Source organism: Lynx rufus, unplaced genomic scaffold, assembly GCF_022079265.1.
Source record: "Lynx rufus isolate CCGP_SWC_20201006 ecotype Redwood Valley unplaced genomic scaffold, mLynRuf1.p SCAF_10, whole genome shotgun sequence".
Taxonomy (NCBI): Eukaryota; Metazoa; Chordata; class Mammalia; order Carnivora; family Felidae; genus Lynx; species Lynx rufus.
This window is the reverse complement of record NW_025814824.1, coordinates 30,539,274-30,560,083: the sequence shown is the minus strand read 5'-3', so window position 1 is coordinate 30,560,083 and position 20,810 is coordinate 30,539,274. Positions and strand designations below refer to the sequence as shown.

General features: G+C 36.0%; 1 protein-coding gene and 1 non-coding gene across 8 annotated transcripts in view; one reads left to right on the top strand and one right to left on the bottom strand.

Moving 5' to 3' along the window:
- CDC14B (cell division cycle 14B) overlaps positions 1–20,810 on the top strand; it is a 60,750-nt gene that overhangs the window by 8,906 nt on the left and 31,034 nt on the right. For 6 of the 7 annotated variants that reach the window (XM_047103180.1, XM_047103171.1, XM_047103212.1 and 3 more), the window contains exons 5-9: positions 9,302–9,378; positions 14,581–14,647; positions 17,145–17,207; positions 20,209–20,296; positions 20,577–20,807. In XM_047103180.1, the coding sequence (XP_046959136.1) occupies positions 9,302–9,378; positions 14,581–14,647; positions 17,145–17,207; positions 20,209–20,296; positions 20,577–20,807 (526 nt within the window). The remainder of the gene's footprint in view (positions 1–9,301; positions 9,379–14,580; positions 14,648–17,144; positions 17,208–20,208; positions 20,297–20,576; positions 20,808–20,810) is intronic. The other variant, XM_047103196.1, reaches the window with a different exon arrangement.
- Positions 13,898–14,043, bottom strand: LOC124505466 (U4 spliceosomal RNA). Its single transcript, XR_006960662.1, has one exon. It is a non-coding gene; the product is annotated as a U4 spliceosomal RNA (small nuclear RNA).

Below are 20,810 nucleotides of genomic sequence, written 5' to 3'. Positions count from 1 at the left end.
AAATAAATTCATAATTAAGAGAGTATTTTGAAAATAAAAGTTTGAAACTTTTGTCATTTTGTGAAAAATGTCATGTACAAAACCTGTGTACCCTTGAGAAATTTAGAAAATCTTCCTTAAAAATAAAAAATAAAAACCCTTTTATATTTATAAAAACAGGACATGTGCAGGGGCGCCTGGGTGGCTCAGTCGGTTGAGCGGCCGACTTCAGCTCAGGTCATGATCTCGCGGTCTGTGGGTTTGAGTCCCGTGTTGGGCTCTGTGCTGACAGCTCAGAGCCTAGAGCCTGTTTCGGGTTCTGTGTCTCCCAATCTCTGACCCTCCCCCATTCATGCTCTGTCTCTCCCTGTCTCAAAAATAAATAAACGTTAAAAAAAATTTAAAAAAAACAACAACAGGACATGTGCATATGTGTGTGTAATATACTATATGTTTTATGTTCACTAGTACAGTTTTATCACCTATTTTTTTCAGTCAGTGGCTCATTGTTCCATTTTAGTACATACTACATCATCTCTATACCTGGATTATATTCATATTTCCTCCATCGATCCAAAATGTCCAAAGCAATATGTAATCCAGGACCACACATTGTGTATGATTGTTGTGCCCTTAACCTCACTGACACATTCATGGTACCTTTTTGCTAACACTGATTTATGGAAGAGACCAGACCTCTTATGGAATGTTCTACCTTTCGAATTTCTCTGGTTTCTTCCTTGTGGTATGTTTTAACTGGTTTTCTCCATTCTCTGTATGTCTTCTGAACTGGAAGTTAAATCTGTAGGCTCGTGCATTAGTAGAATATGTTGCATCATATCAGAAAACATATGATATAATACCTAAATTACCATTCAGGATGCTAAAAATGTCCTTTGGATTAGGGGCTAATCATCAAATTCCTTCAATGTATGATTTTTCTCCTTTATGACTTAATGGATTCAGATGGTGTTATTTTGAAACTATTTGTATGTTCAGTTCCCCATCAACCATGCAGCTAGTGTTTTAAACAACAATTATAGTACTTGCCTCAATCAATTTTATTATGATTTCAGTATAACCATAATTCCTAATTATTTCATTCATCCTTCATTTATTAGTTGGCTTTCTTTCATGGAAATTGAACTTCCTTTCTTCCAGTTAAGATTGTTGGTTATCCTGAAACCAGTTTCCTACTGAAAGGCAGAATGAATGGTGTTTTTCCATTTAAGTACACAGTTTTCAAAGTCAAGTGTTCTAGTGATAGCCACAAAACAAAATTTTATAACCTGCTTTAAAATCATCTAAGTAAAGTTTCAGTGGATTTTGGGCTTATTTGCTAAGCATGTTTTCAAATGTGCAGCACTCCTCCATTAGTTTTTAATAATATCTGATTAGCATTTGGTAAGTTGGGAATTTACTAACCAAATGTCCATCATTGGCTGGATGGGTTGAAAGAATGAGTGTGATCGTTTCTGCATTTACATATACTTACCACAGTAAAGTATCTGTTTTAGTTAAAGCACCCATTAAAATCAAGAATTGAAACAGCTGTGCATGATTTTATGTATATGAAGCTCTCGGAAGGCTAGCTATTCTATTCCATAGAGACAGAAAGCATATCAGTGGTTGTCTCAGACTTATGGGGAGGGGGAAACATTTGGGATTAACTGGGAAGATGCACAAGAGAACCTTTGAGGGTGATGGGAATTTCCTGTCTGGATGGTTATATAGGTGTAGACAGTTGTTAAAATCCATTGACTTGTACATTTAAAATTATGTTTTTATTAATTGTAAAATATACTTCTGTAAATATTTTTTAACTAAAAAAAGTAATAAATAAATAGAAGAAAAGAAGTAGCCGAACTCACAACTCACAACTAGGCATTTAAAAACACTTAAAAAATGAAGCATTAGCTGTTAAATTTATTAATATTTTAGTGAAGAAGTTCTTTATTTTATTATTTTTTTTGTGAAGAAGTTCTTTAAAGCACAATTACTGTATATAATCATTTAAGAAATAACTGTCACTTTATCTTTGTCTATTTAATTTTTTATGTGTATACTTTGTAATGGAAGTGATAGTGTGTAATACTAGTAGGTATAAACATTAATTTCTAGTTGCAAAATAGTTTTTTGAAGAGGCCACTGAGCTGGCTTTTAATTTCAGTTTAGGTAGAATATCTGGCACAAATTAAACATTGAATAAAATGTCTTCTTCTTTTTCTTTTTTCCCCCTGCTCCTGTCCACCATTATCATATCTTAAATCTGCGTTTTATATTAAAAAACAAGAAAGTTACCATTTTATCTTATTGCCCCAGCAGCAGTTCTGTTTTCCTGCAGATATATAGTATTTAGTTCTTCCATAGGTTAAATGTACTTTTGAGGGCTAGCGTGGGAAATTAACCATTGTTTCTAATAGTTTTTGTGGTTAAAGCGTTCTGAGTATAAGATAAATGACAGAAGCAAACTCTTGGTACATAGCTTGCAAATTTGCTTTCCTTTAATGTTTAATAGATTACTTTGGTAGAGCTAATTGTGCTAACATATAGATTTCCTGTTCAAAATTTATCACTCTGTATTATTATTTTTTATTTCTAAGCAATTTTTATAACCTTTATAATGACTTACCTTGTAAATTGTTAACATTTACATTGAAAATTATACTAATTAAATTCTGGGAATTGATTAATTCAGCAATCTTTGAGTAGAATCCTAAATTGTATTGAATTTGAGATTACTTCAACAATTAGAATAAGAGCTCAGGGACTTAATTTGTTATTTAATGATGATCTTTTGAACTTGTAGTCTCCTTTTCCTGAAGGATTTAATTATTTTGGACCCGGAGTAGTCAGTACCAGGTTAAGGTGGCTGCAGGGTGAAGGGATCAGATGAGAAGTTAAGACAAAGGGAGCACAGAGGAGAGGATCTGGGAGCTGTAGGTAAGAATCCAGTTCAGCAAATAGCCATCTAAATGGGGCAGCAAAGACTGGAGGATAAAATCAGGTGGGATGGCCAGGGTCTTGGCCCTGGGCAATACTCAGCCCTGGGCAAACACCCTTCCTGGGTGTCAGTGAAAAGTAGGGCCAACAGCAACAGGCAGCTGTAAATAGCAACCAGGAACCAGGTTAGTGTGAGGTGTGCCCAAAAGGAGATAGGATGGACCGGAGGAATAGGCCAGGTGGTAGAGGTGGCTGTAGGCATCACAGTTCACAGCCTTACTACTTCCTTTTTCACCCTAGTGAGCCTGACTGCTGGTATTTCAGCTGCCCGTGATACTTGGTAGGTGGTATTAGTTTGGGGAAAAGGTAAAGAGAAATTACTCTGACTGTTACAAGCTTTGATTGTAGATCTTTCAAGCTGTCTGGAATTTTGGATCCTGTCCTTGTTTTAATACTTATTTTTTTATTAAAAAAATTTTTGTTTAACATTTATTTATTTTTGAAAGGCAGAGAGAGACAGAGCGTGAATGGGGGAGGGGCAGAGAGAGGGGGAGACACCGAAACAGAAGCAGGCTCCAGGCTCTGAGCTGTCAGCACAGAGCCCCACGTGGGGCTCAAACTCACAGACTGCGAGATCATGACCTGAGCCGAAATCGGCTGCTTAACCGACTGAGCCACCCAGGCACCCCTAATACTTGTTTTAGATAGTATGGTTTCTCATCCATAAATAAGGGCTGAGCAGTAGGCCCTCTTCCATCCATAGCAAGCCGTGTGATTTTGGGTGACCAGTTGGAGAAGTGGGAGAGTAGTGGCCTGCTGGCTTTGTGTAACTAACAGTATTTATTTTTAAATAATAGTAGTTTGTTTGTTTTTGCCATGTTTAAAAATTAGGAGGTTTCATGTAAAAAAAAAAAAATCAAGATTTTTGCTTTGTTTAAAAAAAAAAAATCCCTACTACTCACATAGTATAACCATGTACACTTAATACCCAGAACTAATTCCCTCACATTAAAAAAAATAAAAGTTTATTTATTTATTTTGAGAGAGAAAGAGAGTGAATCCCAAGCAGGCTCTGCCCACACAGGGCTGGATCTCACAAATCCTGAGATCGTGACTAGAACTGAAATCTAGAGTCAGACCCTTAACTGACTGAGCCACCCAGGCGCCCCTCCCTCACGTTTATTAGCTGTATGGCTTTGGTAGATATGATTGCTACTCCAAACCTCCAGTTTCCCTTTATCTAAACTGAGAATCATTATACTAGCCTACTGTTATATAAATAAAAATAATTAAAAAGTGAAAACTGTTGAAATATAAGGCCATCTGATTTTTTCTAAAAATGATTTAGGGTTTTTTTTTCATATTTCTGTATTTGTGCAGGAGCTGTGAAATTGATTTATTTATCTTATCATGTAAAACTGTATTGTATATAGTCTTTCCCTGCTCAATAAGCTATTTCCGTAAGCTTATTTCCAACTTTCATGAACATTTCAGTATTAATCTGGAGAGAGTGATTTCTTTAAAAAAGATCATTCAAGTCTTGGCATAGGAAAGACCATGTCATCTGGTTGATGCGCATGTAAGTTAATACTGGAAACATTGTGACATTTCTCCATGAAAAATACTTGAAAATGGGGGTACCTGGGTGGCTCAGTTGGTTAAGTGGCTGACTCAGGTCGTGATCTCAGTTTGTGAGTTCGAGCCCCGCGTCGGGCTCTGTGCTGACAGCTCAGAGCCTGGAACCTGCTTCAGATTCTGTGTCTCCCTCTCTCTCTGTGCCTCCCCTGCTCACGCTCTGTTTCTCTCTGTCTCCCAATAATAGATAAACATTAAAAAAAAAGAAAAATACTTGAAAATGGTTTACTGGTTTATTGGGCTGCCACATTTCTTGTGGAGTTTAAGTACTCTTTGTTATTCTTCATTCTTAGGATGATTTGTGTAATGTTTTGGTTTTTAGAACTGTACCAAAGACCAGTAAGTACATAGCTTAAGCTTCAAAATGCTCTGTGTAAGAATAGAAATAAGAAGCATGTGTCTAAGTGATTGGGTGTTATTATTTGAGGCCTGAGTGGTCAGGATTGAAACTGATCAGTCTGTGATTCTTTTCTTTCAGTCCACTAATTAATTCAACACCGATTGAGCCCAGCCCCTCCCAGGTTTTGCAACACAGATCAGTAGTCCAAGGTTAGAAGTTCTCACAGGGACTGAGGCAGCCAGATGGTAATTTAAAAAATGGGGGTGGTGGAAGTCCTAGAAATGGCTTTGATTTTATTCAGCAAAAAAGATCATGACTTTGAAAAGCACTATTGACTTCTCAAGTATTTCTGCCGCAATATTTTATTCATCCTGTGAGATTGCTGTTTGCTTCTTCAGAGAGAGAGAGAGAGAGGTGGCAACAAGCTCTCCTTCCTAATGCTTTCTAAGCCACAAGACTTGCTTATCTTTACATCTCTGCACTTGTCACCTATTTTTTTTATTTATACACTTTTAACAAACTGAACTGATCATTTCTTTTTTTTTTTTTTTTTTTTTTTTTTTTTACATTTTTTATTTATTTTTGGGACAGAGAGAGACAGAGCATGAACGGGTGAGGGGCAGAGAGAGAGGGAGACACAGAATCGGAAACAGGCTCCAGGCTCCGAGCCATCAGCCCAGAGCCCGACGCGGGGCTCGAACTCACAGACCGCGAGATCTTGACCTGGCTGAAGTCGGACGCTTAACCGACTGCGCCACCCAGGCGCCCCATGAACTGATCATTTCTTACTGTTGATTGTGTTACCATATTATTGCTGCTTGACAAATTACCCCCCTGGACTACAGTCATCTAAAGGCTAGCTGGGGCTGGAGGGTGCACTGCTAACGGGTTCTCTTCACACTCCTGCCAATTAGCGCTGGTTATTGGCACATGGCCTTAGTTCCTTGCCACACAGCTGCCCAAGTACCGTCACTGAATGACACCTTGAGGTACCTGGAGTGGGGAATCCAATGCTGGAGCCACAGCATCATTTATGCCTCAGAAGTCACACTCTGCCTTTTATGCATTGTTTATACATAGGTGCCCAATCAATGTGGGAGGGGGCCATGCAAGGGTAGAAGTACCAGGAGGTGAGCATCACTGGGACTGTTTTGGAAGCTGGCTACCACAGCTGTTTAATATCTCTCTTGTTCCTCATTTGTTGCTTCCTATTTTGGGATGGCAGTGTGGATTTAGAGTGAGCATTCTATATTTGTACAAAGCTTCTCATGAAAATATACCAAAGGAATTCGAGAAGGACCTACCTTCCAAATTGCCAGGAACACAGTGATAGATCATAAAATTGCATTGAGTTAGAGTTTACTAATTTGAGGATCTGTGTTAATAGAGGAGCCATTTATAGGGTTTTTCTTAAAAAACAAATTTAGAATAATTTCATTTGGCAAGGCCTTTTGATGCGGGAAGATACGTGAGTGTACCGTTAAAAATGATAGATTGCTAGCAGATATTTCCTTAATAGTTCTGTGTCTTAGTCCTTCTGAGTAGCCATAACAAAGTACCAGAGACTGGGAGGCTTATACACAGAAATGTATTTCTCACAGTTCTGGAGGCTGGAACTTCCGGGATCAGAATGTCAGCATGGACTGGTGAGGCCTCTCACGTGGTGGAAGGGGCTGAGGATCTCTCTGGAGCTTCTTTTAGAAGGCACTAATCCCATTCATGATGGCTCCACCTTTATGGCTAACCATCTCCCAAAGGCCCCATCTACTAATACCATCACATCACCTTTTGGGGGTTAGGATTTCAACATAAGAATTTGCAAGGTGGGGCACACAAACATTCAGACTATAGCATTATATAAATAGACTTATTCTGAGTCTATAAATTTCTTTCAGCTTATCTCATTATACCCAGTATTACCTGTTTAAGTACATTATGTACAAGCATCCCCCAACTAGATTTCAAAAATAACATTTTTTTTTTAAAGTTCATGGCTAGGGATTTAGGTTTTATTCCCCCATAGGAGGAAATGTTATATTGCTCTTGTGTTCTTTGAATTGAACTTATGTTCCAAGGCTAACCCAGAATTATTTAATGTATTAGCGACAGTGTTTTGAAAGTAAGGAAATAATACTATTGCAATTTTAGTAATTAAAGAAACCAAAGAACTGCAATCTTGAGTAAGAGAATTTTCTTTAATGTGGTGCTTAAGGAAAAATTACTATAATTTGAGAGAAGGTTTTATTAGAAATTTATGGAAAATCTGAAAGAGGTCTCTGGATTTCATTTACTTAAATTATGTATATATACACATATATACTCAAACACAATTGAATCAAACCTGTTTTCACTCTCATTTGCCTCAAAGTGGTTTTTATTTGGTTTTGTTCTTTTGGTTTCAGGGGTGGTGTTTGGAGGGGAGTTGTCTGCTAGTAAGTCCTAAAATAGAATGGAGAAAAGAAAATACTGATGTTATGTAGTAAGCCTTAGATAAAAAAGGAAGCATGTTGGAGACTAGAAGAGAATGAGGAGATTTGGAAAGAGGAATTTGTTTTTTAAAAAGTTTTAAATTTTTCCTGAAAGAATTGTTATGCTGTCTTTACAAATGAATAGTAATAAAATAAAAAGTCAGTTGATAGGTTGATGCTTAAAAGATAATGTATAGACAAGTATGATGAGTGAGATTAAAAATGATTATCTTGTGGCTAATTCATGATAAACTGCAATCGTATATGAGTCAGAAATACTTGTACTTGAAAATTTGTTTGATACTGGGTAACAAAGTATTTCCTTATTCTTGGAATTGATTGTTCTTTGTGGTACTTTTTTTTGTGGATTTGTATCCTATAGATAAAGAAATGTTAAGAGATAAATATTGGAGGATTCTGTATAGTTAATTAAAGTTGAGCATTTTTTTTAGAGTAAATGGGATGAAACCATATTGAGAAACAGCCTAGACATTGGGAAAATTTTCCATTTGTGATTCTTAAAACAGAATATTGGTAAAATGCCCTCTGGAAGCTGAGTTAACTGTTATGACTAGTTTTGGAATATACCCTTCTCTAAGTTTCAAAGATCCTTGCTGGATCTGTGATTTTGTAATTTGTTTTAATCCAATGATTTTTTTTAATTTAAGATTTAAACATTTTCTAACCATTAACAAGTAGATTTAGGTTCAGTGAATTAAACATTGAACCACAGTATATATAATATATAATCTATGAACCAGGAGTCAAATGAAACCAATGATGTGGGTCCTCACTTGAGACAGCTCACATTACATTGAAGAAACAGCTCATATGTATATGTAGTAGAGATTAAAAGTTTATAATTAACTTTTTTAATGATTTATTTTTACCAGTCAACATTTAAAGTATGTTATCCCAAAGTAAGCTTTAGCACTGACTCTAATTTGTATCATAATATATGTGCCAAATCTAATGCTTGTGGCTACCTCCCCTCCCCTATATATGAGCTGAAAATGCCCTGCCCTGCAGGAAGATTCTGAGTTGGAAAAAGACTTGTGCCTTCAGATAGCATGTGGGTCAGATAATCCCAGGCAAACTTAATTGGAGATTGAAGATGACTTATTTAGAGGGAGGCCAGTAGTTTTTTTAGAACCAGTGGCTTGTAAGGAACAGAAGGAGAGTATGAGGCTAGTAAAATACTTCTGCAACACTACAACTAAGAAGACAGTGGAACAACATGTATAAATCATTGAGAGAAAAGAACTACTCACGAAAAATCATATACATAGTCCATAAATTCAGGGCAGAAAACAAGAAATTATCAGAAATGTGAGGAATACCTACCAGTAATGGACCTGAAATGCTAAAGCATCTACTTGAAGTAATTCTACCAGATAAAAATGGAAGCATAATGTAGTTCTGAGGATAAAAGAAGCCAATGAGAATAGGAAGCAAATGCAGTTTTATAGGAAACTTGTACAGTATTGTAAGTAGTTAAATCTAAATGGATGGAGTTAATAAACTTTCTCTGCCTTTATGTCCTTTTCCACCTTTTCCCCAGTCTCAATCCATCTCCCAACCCTGACCCCCACACACTTCTTTATGATCATTTCAGTGGCTTTTCATAAAAGAGATGAGGTACAAGCATGTGCTCAGTCTAACATCTTGGTTTAGAAAATCTGTTTTAAAAATTCTATACTTGTTACTACAAAAGGTTGTTGTGAATTTGTTGCTGAGTGTTCTTCCTGCAAGCAACAGAAACTAGCTATGGCAGATTGAAACAAAAAAGGGATTCACTGACGGGTGCTGGGGGACTCTCAGGATCCTTGGGAAAGCTAGAGACCCAGGCTCAGGTAATTGGAGAGGTCACTTTGCAGTGACAGCACTATATCTTCATTTAGAAATAAATTGCCTTTTTCTTTTCTTTTCGTTGTAGGTTATATATTTGGGGAGGACTCCAGAAGAAGCATATAGAATATTAATGTGTGGAAATACATCCTATATTCCTTTCAGGTAAATATAAGAGTGATATGATAAATTCATTCAGTCATGCCCTTGCCAGAAATATCTTGGTATAATTGTTTCTGAAAAAAAGAAGACCTGGTAAATAGTCATTTTAGAGTGGGTGCAAATAATCCGGTAGATCTGGGTTGCTCAACAGTGACACTTTTCGACATTTTGTTGTGGGGGCTGTCCTGTGTATTGTAGGACACTCAGCAGCATCCCTGGCTTCTGCCTACTAGTTGCCAGTAATACCTCCACCTCCATGAAATTAATTGTGGAAACCAAAATGTCTCAGACATTGTCTCTAGGCAGTGAATCACTTCTATGTGAGAACCTCTGCCACTCATGGAAAATAGGCTTTATAATCAGATGACAGTCCTGGAGTTAGAACTCAGAGCTACCGCTGAGGAGTTTGAGTCCTGAGGAGTTAAGAGAGAAGTTTTCCTGATAATCAGGAGTTGGTTGCCACAGCAAAAAGGAACTTCTTTGTCCTAGGGATTTGCCAGCAGAGATAGTGGGCAAGGTTGCTAATGCAGCAACACTACTAGAGAAACCAAGTGGCTGTGTCCTAGAGGCACTATGTAAATACTGTCTGTACATGAATGGATGATGTCCTCATCTTCATCTCAAACTTACCAGGTGATTGTGTTGAAGATCTTTTGAAAAAAACTTGTGTTCTTTTTTTTTCTTTAAGTTCTAAAAGTTTCTCTGTGTTTCTCAAAATCCTTGACTTAGTTACATTATCTAAATATTGTGTGGCGCTTGACATGTAATAAAGATGTGAAATAATTTTGCTGATCGCATGCTGTGTTGTTAATTTCAAGTGCTGTATTATTCTTCCACTTGTAAGTTAGGTAGTGATTTTAGTATTGTTGCATATACCTTGAATGCCTGATTTTGAAGGTATGGCTTCACTTTTTAAACGTAAGCTTGTGAATTTGACTTCATTGTGGACAAGCTTTAGGAGGGTCTCCCATTGGGCAGAATCTTCAATAACTGTAGGACTGTCCATAGACTTACTCCATGAAATAGATACTTGTTTCAATTACATATTGCACTAAAGATTGTATATTAAGTGATTTAGCAAATTGGAAGAATTACTTTGAACCCAGTACTATCACCTTTCTTTCTAGTGCAAGGATTATGTTAGGTATTCTGTTATTTGAGGTGGGTAGGGAGAGATGGAGATAATTTTCTAACATGGAGAGTGTGCTACTTTTCTTCTCAACCTGTAATCTAATAGCAACCATATACTTCCTTTAGAAGAAAGGCTTGTATCTGTGGTCTGTGAGTCACAGGAACATTGATATACAGTGATAATTTAGTTGTACAGAGCTCTTTATATTGATATTCCTCTATAATAGTGCCATTCTTAAAGTTTATAGCATAAGGTCTTGAAATAGAATAAGTGCACACATTTCATATAATGCAAGTAAGGATCCATGGAACACTGTTGATGTAAAAGAGAGTTTGCATTGATCTAAATGCAAAGGCCAAAAATAGAATAAATGTTGCTTTTTTTTTTTTTTTTTTTGCCATACCTGAGTTTAAAATTACTGAAGTTTGGCACTGAGAAATGAAGTTAGTTACTTCTAGTCCCGGGAGCAAATGTTTGTAATTCTTTAAAAAATAGGACTTAGCTAGAAACAGCTCAAGATGGTAAAATTTGAATCTTTGCAGTCACAGATACCAGATATTTGATATATCTAAAGTATTGTGTCTCCAAGTGTGGCCTATGAATTAGTGTCAATCTGTGAAGTTTTTGTTCCAGTTAAGTATAGCAATTGAGAGCAAGATTTTAGAGACTTTGGTAATAATGTAATAGGATATTTTTATGTGTGTGGAATCGAATATTAGAAGAATTTGGGCTTGTATTTAATGTTTTTTGCCTTCTGTTTTTCTAGTAATTCATTTTTGTTTATAAAAAATGCATTTTTATGAATAAAATACTTTTTTATTTACAGAAATAAAATTGTGTTATTTGGGGTATGTAATAGTACAATACTGTTGTATTTTATACTTAACTGCATTCTACAAGAGTATCAGCATATGGCAGATATAAAAATCTGGTGCTTTATCACATTTTACTATTCTGTTGAACTTACTAGTTAGAAAGTAGGCCAGTCAGAATTAATAAAGCTTGATAATGTTTTTTAAGTTTGATAATATTTTGGAAGAGATTGCATTATAGTCTTTTATTCTTGCCACTTGAAGTGCATAGTATAAATATAGCTGTTAAGAAGAATAGCATTGATTTACAGTTAAAAAACTTTTGGTTCTCCACAGCAATATTTAATTAGATTTAATTCAACCTAGATATAATTCTTCAACCACTGAGTTGACTTGATTTCTTAATGGATATATTGAGTATTTCTCTCTGCATGTCTAAATGAAAAAATAGTATAAAATGTAGTTCGATATTTTCTTGATACCTTAGGATTATGGTTATGAAGAGCATATATTTCTATTTTTTTGGTTATTACCTATAATACCTTTTTGCTTCTTAGTTGATTTTTTTATGGTGGAGGGGGTCTCTACTTACTATTTTCAGCCCACTAACCTCATGTGTATATGTAGCTACCATCCAGTTCAGTGTACAGAACACTGCCAGCACCCCTGAAGACTCCTTTCAGCCCTTTTCTAGTGAGTAACCACCCCCTAAGTAACCACTGCTGACTTCTGCCACATCAGTTAGTTTTTCTTGACTTTGAACTTCTTATAAATGGAGTCAGAGAGTAGGCATTTCGCAGAACTGGGACTAGCTTTTAAAATACATTATGCCTGTGAGATGTATCTGTGTTGTGGCAGGCATCAGTAGTTCATCTTTTTTTTTTTTTTTTTTTTTTTTTTTACTGCTTTTGTAGCATTCCATTCTATGAATACATCACAATTTATTTGCTTTTTGTCCTTTTGATGGATTCCTGGGTTGTTTGCAGTTTGGGGCTATTATGCATACAAGCCGCCGCAAAATCTGTTATTTTTTAAACTAGTATTTGACACTGTTTTGCAGTTTCTCAGCAATACTCCTTCATTGATTCTCATCTGCTTTTCTAAGTTTGTTAAATGATCTTACCCGCCCCAACCTTACATCTAGATTCACAGCTGCTATTCTGCTGTTTTGAAGAAGCCTGATTGCTTGGGTAGAAGGAAGGAAGTGTGGGTGTGTTTAAAGTTGGAGGTGTTAATGAAGTAAACGGGAATGAATAAAGATTCTTGTCATCTATTCAGGTAGTATGATGCATGAGGCAGAACTTTAGCTGAGCCCAGATCAAAGCTTGTTGAATCATCATCGACTAGAGCAGGGGTTGGCCCATAGTAGGTTCTCAGAAAATATTCAATGAGTAAATGCATCAAATTATCACAAAGACTGAATCAACATGTCTTTAATTTCACTGGGGAAGAATTAGCAGTACGTTAAGAAGATAATAAAAGTGGTAAAAACACTGGGATGCGATTTGAGACTTCACCATATTTCCTCTGATAATTTTGATTCGGTTTAGGCTACATTACTTAATTTCCTTACCCATAGGTTCTTTATCTAAAAATGTTCTTTATTAAATGAAAAAATTATTTCTACAAATCAACAAATATTTGTGTTGATTATATAGGTCAGTGGTTCTTAAACTTGAACATGCATCACAGTCACCTGGAGGACCTGTTAGAACAAAAATTACCTGGCCCACCCATATAGAACCTCTGAGTCAGTGGGTCTGGGGTAGAGCTGGGAATTAGCAGGTGATGCTGATCGTTTGATCAGTGACCACACTGATAACTGCTATGGGTCGTTTTGTTTTTCTCCTCCCGAATATTACCAATAAACTACTGGTAAAATCATTTTCTAGGTTGCATAGAGACCTGGTCTAGCTTTTGGATGAGCAGCTTTTTAAATTCAGAAGCTTACTGGACAAAAATGGCACATTGTAAGACTTTGTGTGCAATCCTATGAAGGCTAACCTATAACTTAACTCGGTAATTCTAACCAATCCAGACAGTAATGTCTAAAACTAAAATAGTCCCTTTCCTCCTAAAACTAAAATAGTTGCTATGAAAGTCTGTATTCTTAAGGTTTATGTAAGTTGAAATCTTAAATAATTTTTTTCAGGTTAAGTAATACTACAATTGAAAACTCAACCAAGACAGGCAATTAATGATGGCTTCGCTAGCAGCTGTTTCCACCAGGGGACCAAATAAGGACCATTCAGAGAGTCACAGTTGTTTGGCATGTCTAGAATGATCACAATTAAATTAATTTTTATCTTGTCTAATTCCAAACATTTTTACTTCGTAATGGCTCACAGTAGCTAGAAGGGGGAAGTAGATGGGATTGGAGTTCAAAACCTTAACTGACATTAAGAGATTTGTGCTAAGATTACAGATAGATGTTGATGAGGTGTTGGGCTGTTGGGCGGAGTTGTCTGTAAACTAATTTAAGCACTTCCCCGAGAGCGCTAAAGCTCTACTAAAGGTGGTTGGCCCCTTAGTTCTTGTGGTTTTCTTGGTATTCTAATCTTGTAAGAATCAGAAAGAAGTTACTCAGTTAACTTGTTAAAAATTGTGAAAGCATAATGAGAAGAGCAGACTGCCTTCTTTTTAGCTTGCAACTAGTATTTCAGTTAGCAATAATTGCGCCTCGGATAAACCTCATTGGCTACAATACTGCCACTGTGCAAAGCTTGCACCTAGTATTTCAAATATTACTTTGATTTCCCAATATTGTTTTCCTTCATGGATAGACCTATACCTGCAGCACATACTTACAACATGCACACACATATATGTGTATACAGAATCAAAAAGAAGTCTTACCTGGTAACAGTTTAATATGGTATTTTCCAGTAAAAAAGAAAAGATTCAATGCCTTGCTCTTTTGTGGGGAAGGGTACATATTACTGATTAGAACTTAAGGAACTTTTGAAGCCCAGCCATCAAGGCCAAAAATGATCTAGGGAGATCATTTGAAATTTAAAAAGTGGTCATTATTGATTCATGCCTATAAAATAATATCTACTGGAATAGGTAGAAACTGCAGTGAAATTTATAACAATGACTTATCCTTGACTTAAAAATCGAAAGGCAAGATTTTGTTTTTTTGAGTCTGATCCTGAGTATGTGGTTTGCTTTTAAATACTAGTCTGCTTTGTCTTGAGGTAAGTGTACTACAGAAAACTAAATTTAACTGAGCTATGTATTTCAATACTTTTGGGATTTCAGAGATGCTGCCTATGGAAGTTGCAATTTCTACATTACACTTCTTGACTGTTTTCATGCCGTAAAGAAGGTAAGTGAATTGTAAGATGTACCCAGTGTTGAGTTGGAAGACTAGGCCTTTTGTGCAAGGATCTTCCAAGATGTGTATGATGTCAGAGATGTCCCATTTCCCACTAACTTTGGAATAATGCCAAACCAGTAAATGATTTTTCTGAATCTGAGTGTTTCTTGAATGAGTTGGGAAAAAAGCCACTTGAACAACAGAGCTAGTTATGTAATTAGGTTCTAAATCCAGACATGTTTTGGGTACGTTGTGATTTCAAAGAAAAACAAAAAGTAAATAGATTACTGGTTTCCGAGTTGTCTTTGATTTATGTGTTTTATGGGTCTGATAGCCACCAATCCTATTTACCACAGACATTTCTGTAATGCAGTAATTGATACAAACACTTCGTTTTGTGTCTTCAAGCATTCAATTTCTAGTTCAGCAGAAGAATTTGTGTAGTCCATTAGTTTGTTACTAGGTTTTATGTAAGACTAAGTAGGTCACCACTGCTTTGTCAAAGTTATTTAAAAATAACTGCTGTGTTTTATAACCAGTACTGCCTGCCGTCTTTGACTCCCAGGGACACCTTTAATATCACATTCTAAATGAATGGGGTCCCCTGGAGTTATGTGACGCAGGCACACTCCCTCCCTCAGGTATGTGTCTTGAATGTCAGGGCAGCACAAGAAACTAGAATTTAAATCAGTAGCCCATGGATCAAATAAACTTTCAACAACATCTCAAGTTTTATGTGACTTACATTCTCACAGTCAAAAGGAGCCCTGGTTTGCTTTCTTGTATAATGAAACATGGTGGCTTTCTGAGAAATTTGAGGACTAGTTAGTATACTAATTCAGATATTAATTAGTATATCTTTTTTTTCCTGTATTAGGCAACAAGGTATAGAACTTAATGTTGTTTTGGGTTTGAGTCCAGTGACTATTAATAAAGGTGATCAAGTTCATTGCCACAGGCTCTGAGGCAGCTCGATCAGGCCTCACTTTAGGCGGGTAATGTGCAGAGGAGGTGATCAAGAGATGGAGGGTATAAATGACCCCTGGGAACTGCTAATGCAGGCAGGTATACCTCTCCTTATGCTAGGGTTCCCTTCTCTCTACTTCCACTTCCTTTAAAAAGAGAGGTGAAAAACTTAGAGGGCCTTGGAAATGGTCCACTCTAACATTCTATTGTTATTTGTCAGCTTAGTTTTTTTCCTTTTTATCAGATATTATATCCAAAGCCTAATTAATTAGCAGGAACTATAAGTCAAAGACTCCTTTTCTTGCTCTATATTTAATTTTTTTCGAGAGTCAACAGCTTCTGATTTTCAAGTTAAACATTTTTAATTTGTAGCTGATTTTGAATATTATTGCATATAAAAAAGGTTTATAAAAGTAATTGTGACTTCATTTTAATGCAGCTTCTAATAGGTTCTCCTGATGAGTAGAAATTGCCTTTAAACTACTTTTATTGTATCACTCTGTTAAGAGCATGTAGTTCAAATAGCATGACATATATTGAGTATTTTGAATTCAAAGAAATATAACTAATCATAGTCTTGGAATTAGAATTTAAATAGCTATATTTTTTTAAATGAGGGTTTTTTGTTTGATACGGTAGCCTTCTCATTTTCCATTCATATTTCAGTGGTTTAAATTTTGAAAGCTGAGTTTATAGAGTCATCCCTTTTGAACCAAGAATACCTTGCTGATCAAGAATTTTTACACACAGAGATGGAAAGTACAGCATAGAGAATATAATCAGTAGTAGAACAATAACATTGTATGGTGACAGATTGGGACTACACTTAGTGTGGTGAGCACTGAGTAATGTGTAACATTGTCAACTTCGTTATGTTGGACACCTGAAACTAATAAAACATTGTCAACTACAACAACAACAAAAAATCCTTGGTTGCATGCTGTCTGGCTCAGTGAGCAGGGATAACACCTCTCAGAGGCCACCAGCTTGTTTTTGTCTCAGAAATTAGATACTCTGTTTATTTTGCTTAGCATGACCTGCCCGCTGCAACTGAGGGTGAGGCTACAGAATAGAACAGAAATTTTATGGGTTTTCTTTTTATTGAAAGAAGAATTTTTTCCTCAAAATTTTGAATTTTGTTGTATCAGGAACATTCATCTTTTAATCCAAATTCAGAAGAATTTGAAAGTGAAGATATTTATGAAGTGGTGGGATTTGTTTGGGATAAGCTAACCTATGATTTACTTCTTTTTTATTATTTATTTAAGGACCATTGCTTGGTGGTGTTGATCATTAGATCAGCTGACTAACTTATTAAAGTTAGTATGATTACTTTGAAGTCTTCATTATTTAGCTGTGCGTGGATAGGATGATTGATGAACACATAGCCCACCTTCTTTGAAAACTATTAAGTGGAACAGAATCTAAATATAATAATGCTCTTTTGGGTTACCTCCTGATATTTTTAATTAGGAAATTGGATCGGAAATTGTTCTCTTATTTGCATCTTTATTCTTAAAAGCTTTCCTTTGGATTTTAGGCAATGCAGTATGACTTCCTTAATTTCAACACATTTAACCTTGATGAATATGAACACTATGAAGTAAGTTTTCAAGGATACTGCTTTTAACTCCTTTATTCATGTTTTACTTACAGAGGTAATATTCTTGTTTTTTGAAGAGGTGAACAATTTAGATATGTATAGAGAAAAAAAAAGGCAAGTCCTTATCCTCTTACCCCCATTCTGAAGTTCCAGTTCTTAGTGGTGATTTGTATATTTGATGCATCTTTCCCAGAGTGCATGAATGTGCTCCTGGGCATTTTTCTTTCATGTTTAATTTTTTTAGTACTGATAATTTTCATAGAGTGATTAAATGAGGAGATTTAAAAACCCTTAGCATAGGATCTGGTGAGGTGAATAAAAGTCCTTATACATCTAATTCCCTCTGGAAAATGTTTTTATCATAACCTTTTGTTTGTATGAAGTCAAGACACTTCTGGGTGCAAATTACAGAAAGTAAATACAAATGGCTTAAATAAAAAAGGGGACATTTATTGATTTACATAAATAAAAAGTCTAGGAGCAGGTGTGACTTCATGTATGACCAGATGAATGTACTCAGATACTCGCCAGAAAAAACTAGTTTTGTTACCAGGCCAGCCCTCCCCAGTAGTGATGGCGACCAGCATCTTTGATTGACTCACTGGGCAAACTCATCAGAAGAAACCCACAAGTTCCTCATTGGCCTGCCTTACTAGATCATGTGCCTTGCTCTGAGCTAGACTGTGTTCCTGTTGAGGGTAGTTGTTGGGTGGATCATCTCAGTAGTTGGAGGGGTATGCTGGGATCAGCCCTGTCAAACCACACAGACAATAAAAGAGAGAAAGAGAAAGAAGAAAGTCCAGGAAGGCAAAACAATAGATGTCCTCTACATTTGTAAATATAGTATATTTTAAAGAGTAAGTAATTTGATTCTGCCATTCCACCCTTTAAATAGTAAGATGCTATCATGCTAAAGGTCTTTTTTGCCAAGAGTACTTGTGGAATCTTGTCTTTTTATCCTACTGTAGTTATCTGGAGCAGGCATTCTCACCAATAATGGAGTGATTCCAACAGACAGCACTTTTATGCAACAGTGTCTGGAATCCTCAGATAACTGTCCTTTCACAATTTCTAGAGTATTATTTTTTTTAATTTTTCAAAAAAATTTAGAGAGAGTGGGTGAGGGGCAGAGAGAGGAGAGAGAGAATCCCAAGCAGGTTCCACACTGTCAGCACAGAGTCTGACGTGGGCTCGATCTCAAGAACCTTGAGATCATGACCTGAGCCAAAATTCAAGAGCTGGACACCCAACTGACTGAGTCAGCGAGGTGCCCCTAGAGCACCTATTATTTTAAACTTTTAGGTATAACTGAACTGTTCTAATAGTTACGGTTAGTCATTACTGTGATGTACCAAAGATCTAAAACATACCATGATTGATTCATTTGCGCCAACCGTATCTTTACTTCTCTGTAATACCAGTATGTTTCTGAAGTACAATATATATTTAATGCACATCCTAAACTGATAAATATAACTTATTTATTAATACCATTATTTTTGTGCTTGTCCTCATAAAATTAAACATTTAAAATAAAATATACTTTCTCTTTCTAGGCAAATAAAACTACTAAGAACACCAGTTGGTGTTCCTTGAGTGGAGCAGAGTGATGCTTTTATGTGTTACTGAGGAGTAATATAGGTGCTAATTAGCTTCCCTCTCACTAATGCAGAAATTGCAGTGTTGGGGGTAGTAGCAAGGTTGCCCCCATATGCTGTTTACTTTAGTGAAACTGCACTGAAACTCAAGGAGCTGTTTAAGTAGCTACAAGCCATGGATAGTTTTGTTTCTCTACAGATATTTAGAAATTTTGGAGTAGTGTCTTTCATTGATTCCCCGATGCCCATTTTTTCCTATTACATTACTTTTCTGAATTCAAGATGCATCTTATAATATGTGATGTCTGAAATTCAGTAAAATCTAATCACATGTTTCTCATAATAAAATCTCTAGATTTCTGATTCCATTTCAAAGTTGGAATACCTGGACATGTTTTCATTCTTGCTTAGGCCTTTTAGTATGGAACAAGGGTTCGTTAATTCCCCTCACTGATAATTAAGTCAAATAAATTGGATTTGGGTTACCTGACTGGCAACTCCAGTTGTAGATATTCAGGCAACTCCCAGTTTATTGCTTACTTGTTCTTAGGTGCGCATAAGTATACCCCAATTGCTTGTTTTTATTGCTAGTTCTCCCCTCCACTATCAAGTCTTCTGCTTCCTGCTTCAGTTTTTGTGTATCCATTTCTATTATTGTTAAAGTTGAGCTGTATTTATCCTACAATAATTATTATGGTAACTCAGTTGAAAGGACTTAGTAACAGGAAGTAAGGTGTTTTAAATATCAGTTTATGTTCATGCTTTTTTCTAAAGCTGTACTGTGAAATTAGTGTACTTGTAATTTTGTGGTGGGTTTAGTGCAAATTCTTCATTGACCCTTTTACTAAATAGCTAACAAAATGATGGAAGTATGTGTCTCTAGAAATAAAGTGTAAATATCAAGAAATCAGAAGTCCCCCCCCGCTTTGTTCAAGGAGTCAAGATTGCTCATGTTGGAAGCCAGGTAGTCATTCAGGGAAATAGGAAAGTTTCTAAGATCCCTCATAATAAAAAGTTTGCTTTCTTATTAATTAGCAGCAATTATATGAGAATTTACCTGGATAAAATAATTAAAACACTTAGGTATATTTTGAATAGCAGCAGTTAGTTCTGTTTTCCAAAGGCTGACTATCCAAGCAAAGGAACACTGTTTTTAAAAACATGATTAGAAAAATAAATAAATAAAAATAAAAATAAAAACATGATTAGGATCAGAAGAAGTTAACTACTCCCAGGGAGCACTCATAGCAGGCTAAATTTTAGTTTCCTATCTCATGGTCATTTATAAACTGATTCTGTGCTAAAATAAATGGATTTGAAGTCCTTCAGACACTCAGTATTGGGAAGGAGTGTGGATGGGAGATTAAGTCTAAAAATGAATTGTACTGGTCTTCCCTTTGCAGAAAGCAGAAAATGGAGATTTAAATTGGATAATACCAGACCGATTTATTGCCTTCTGTGGACCTCATTCAAGAACCAGACTTGAAAGTGGTATGCAAAAATAATGGGACCTAGTATCGTTTTGTTATTAAAAGTATCTATCCTGTATTTTCTTTTGAAAGAGGCCAAAGGTCTGTCTTAATTATTTAAATATACTTGGTTGTTTTTATTCTGCCAGGCTTTTAACTTTTTGAATTAATGCTTTTATAGTTATAATCAAATTGGTATTCCACCCCCAGGTCAGATACTCTTTCCACCCAATTACAGGTGAAATTGTTAGGCATTGTTTTCTTTCTGCATTTGACAGTATCTGGTGAATTTTTTTATGTAGGTTACCACCAACATTCTCCTGAGGCTTATATTCCATATTTTAAGAATCACAACGTTACTACTATTATTCGTCTGAATAAAAGGATGTATGATGCCAAACGCTTTACGAATGCTGGTTTCGATCACTATGACCTTTTCTTTGCGGATGGCAGCACCCCTACTGATGCCATCGTCAAAGAATTTTTGGATATTTGTGAAAATGCGGAGGGTGCCATTGCAGTACATTGTAAAGGTA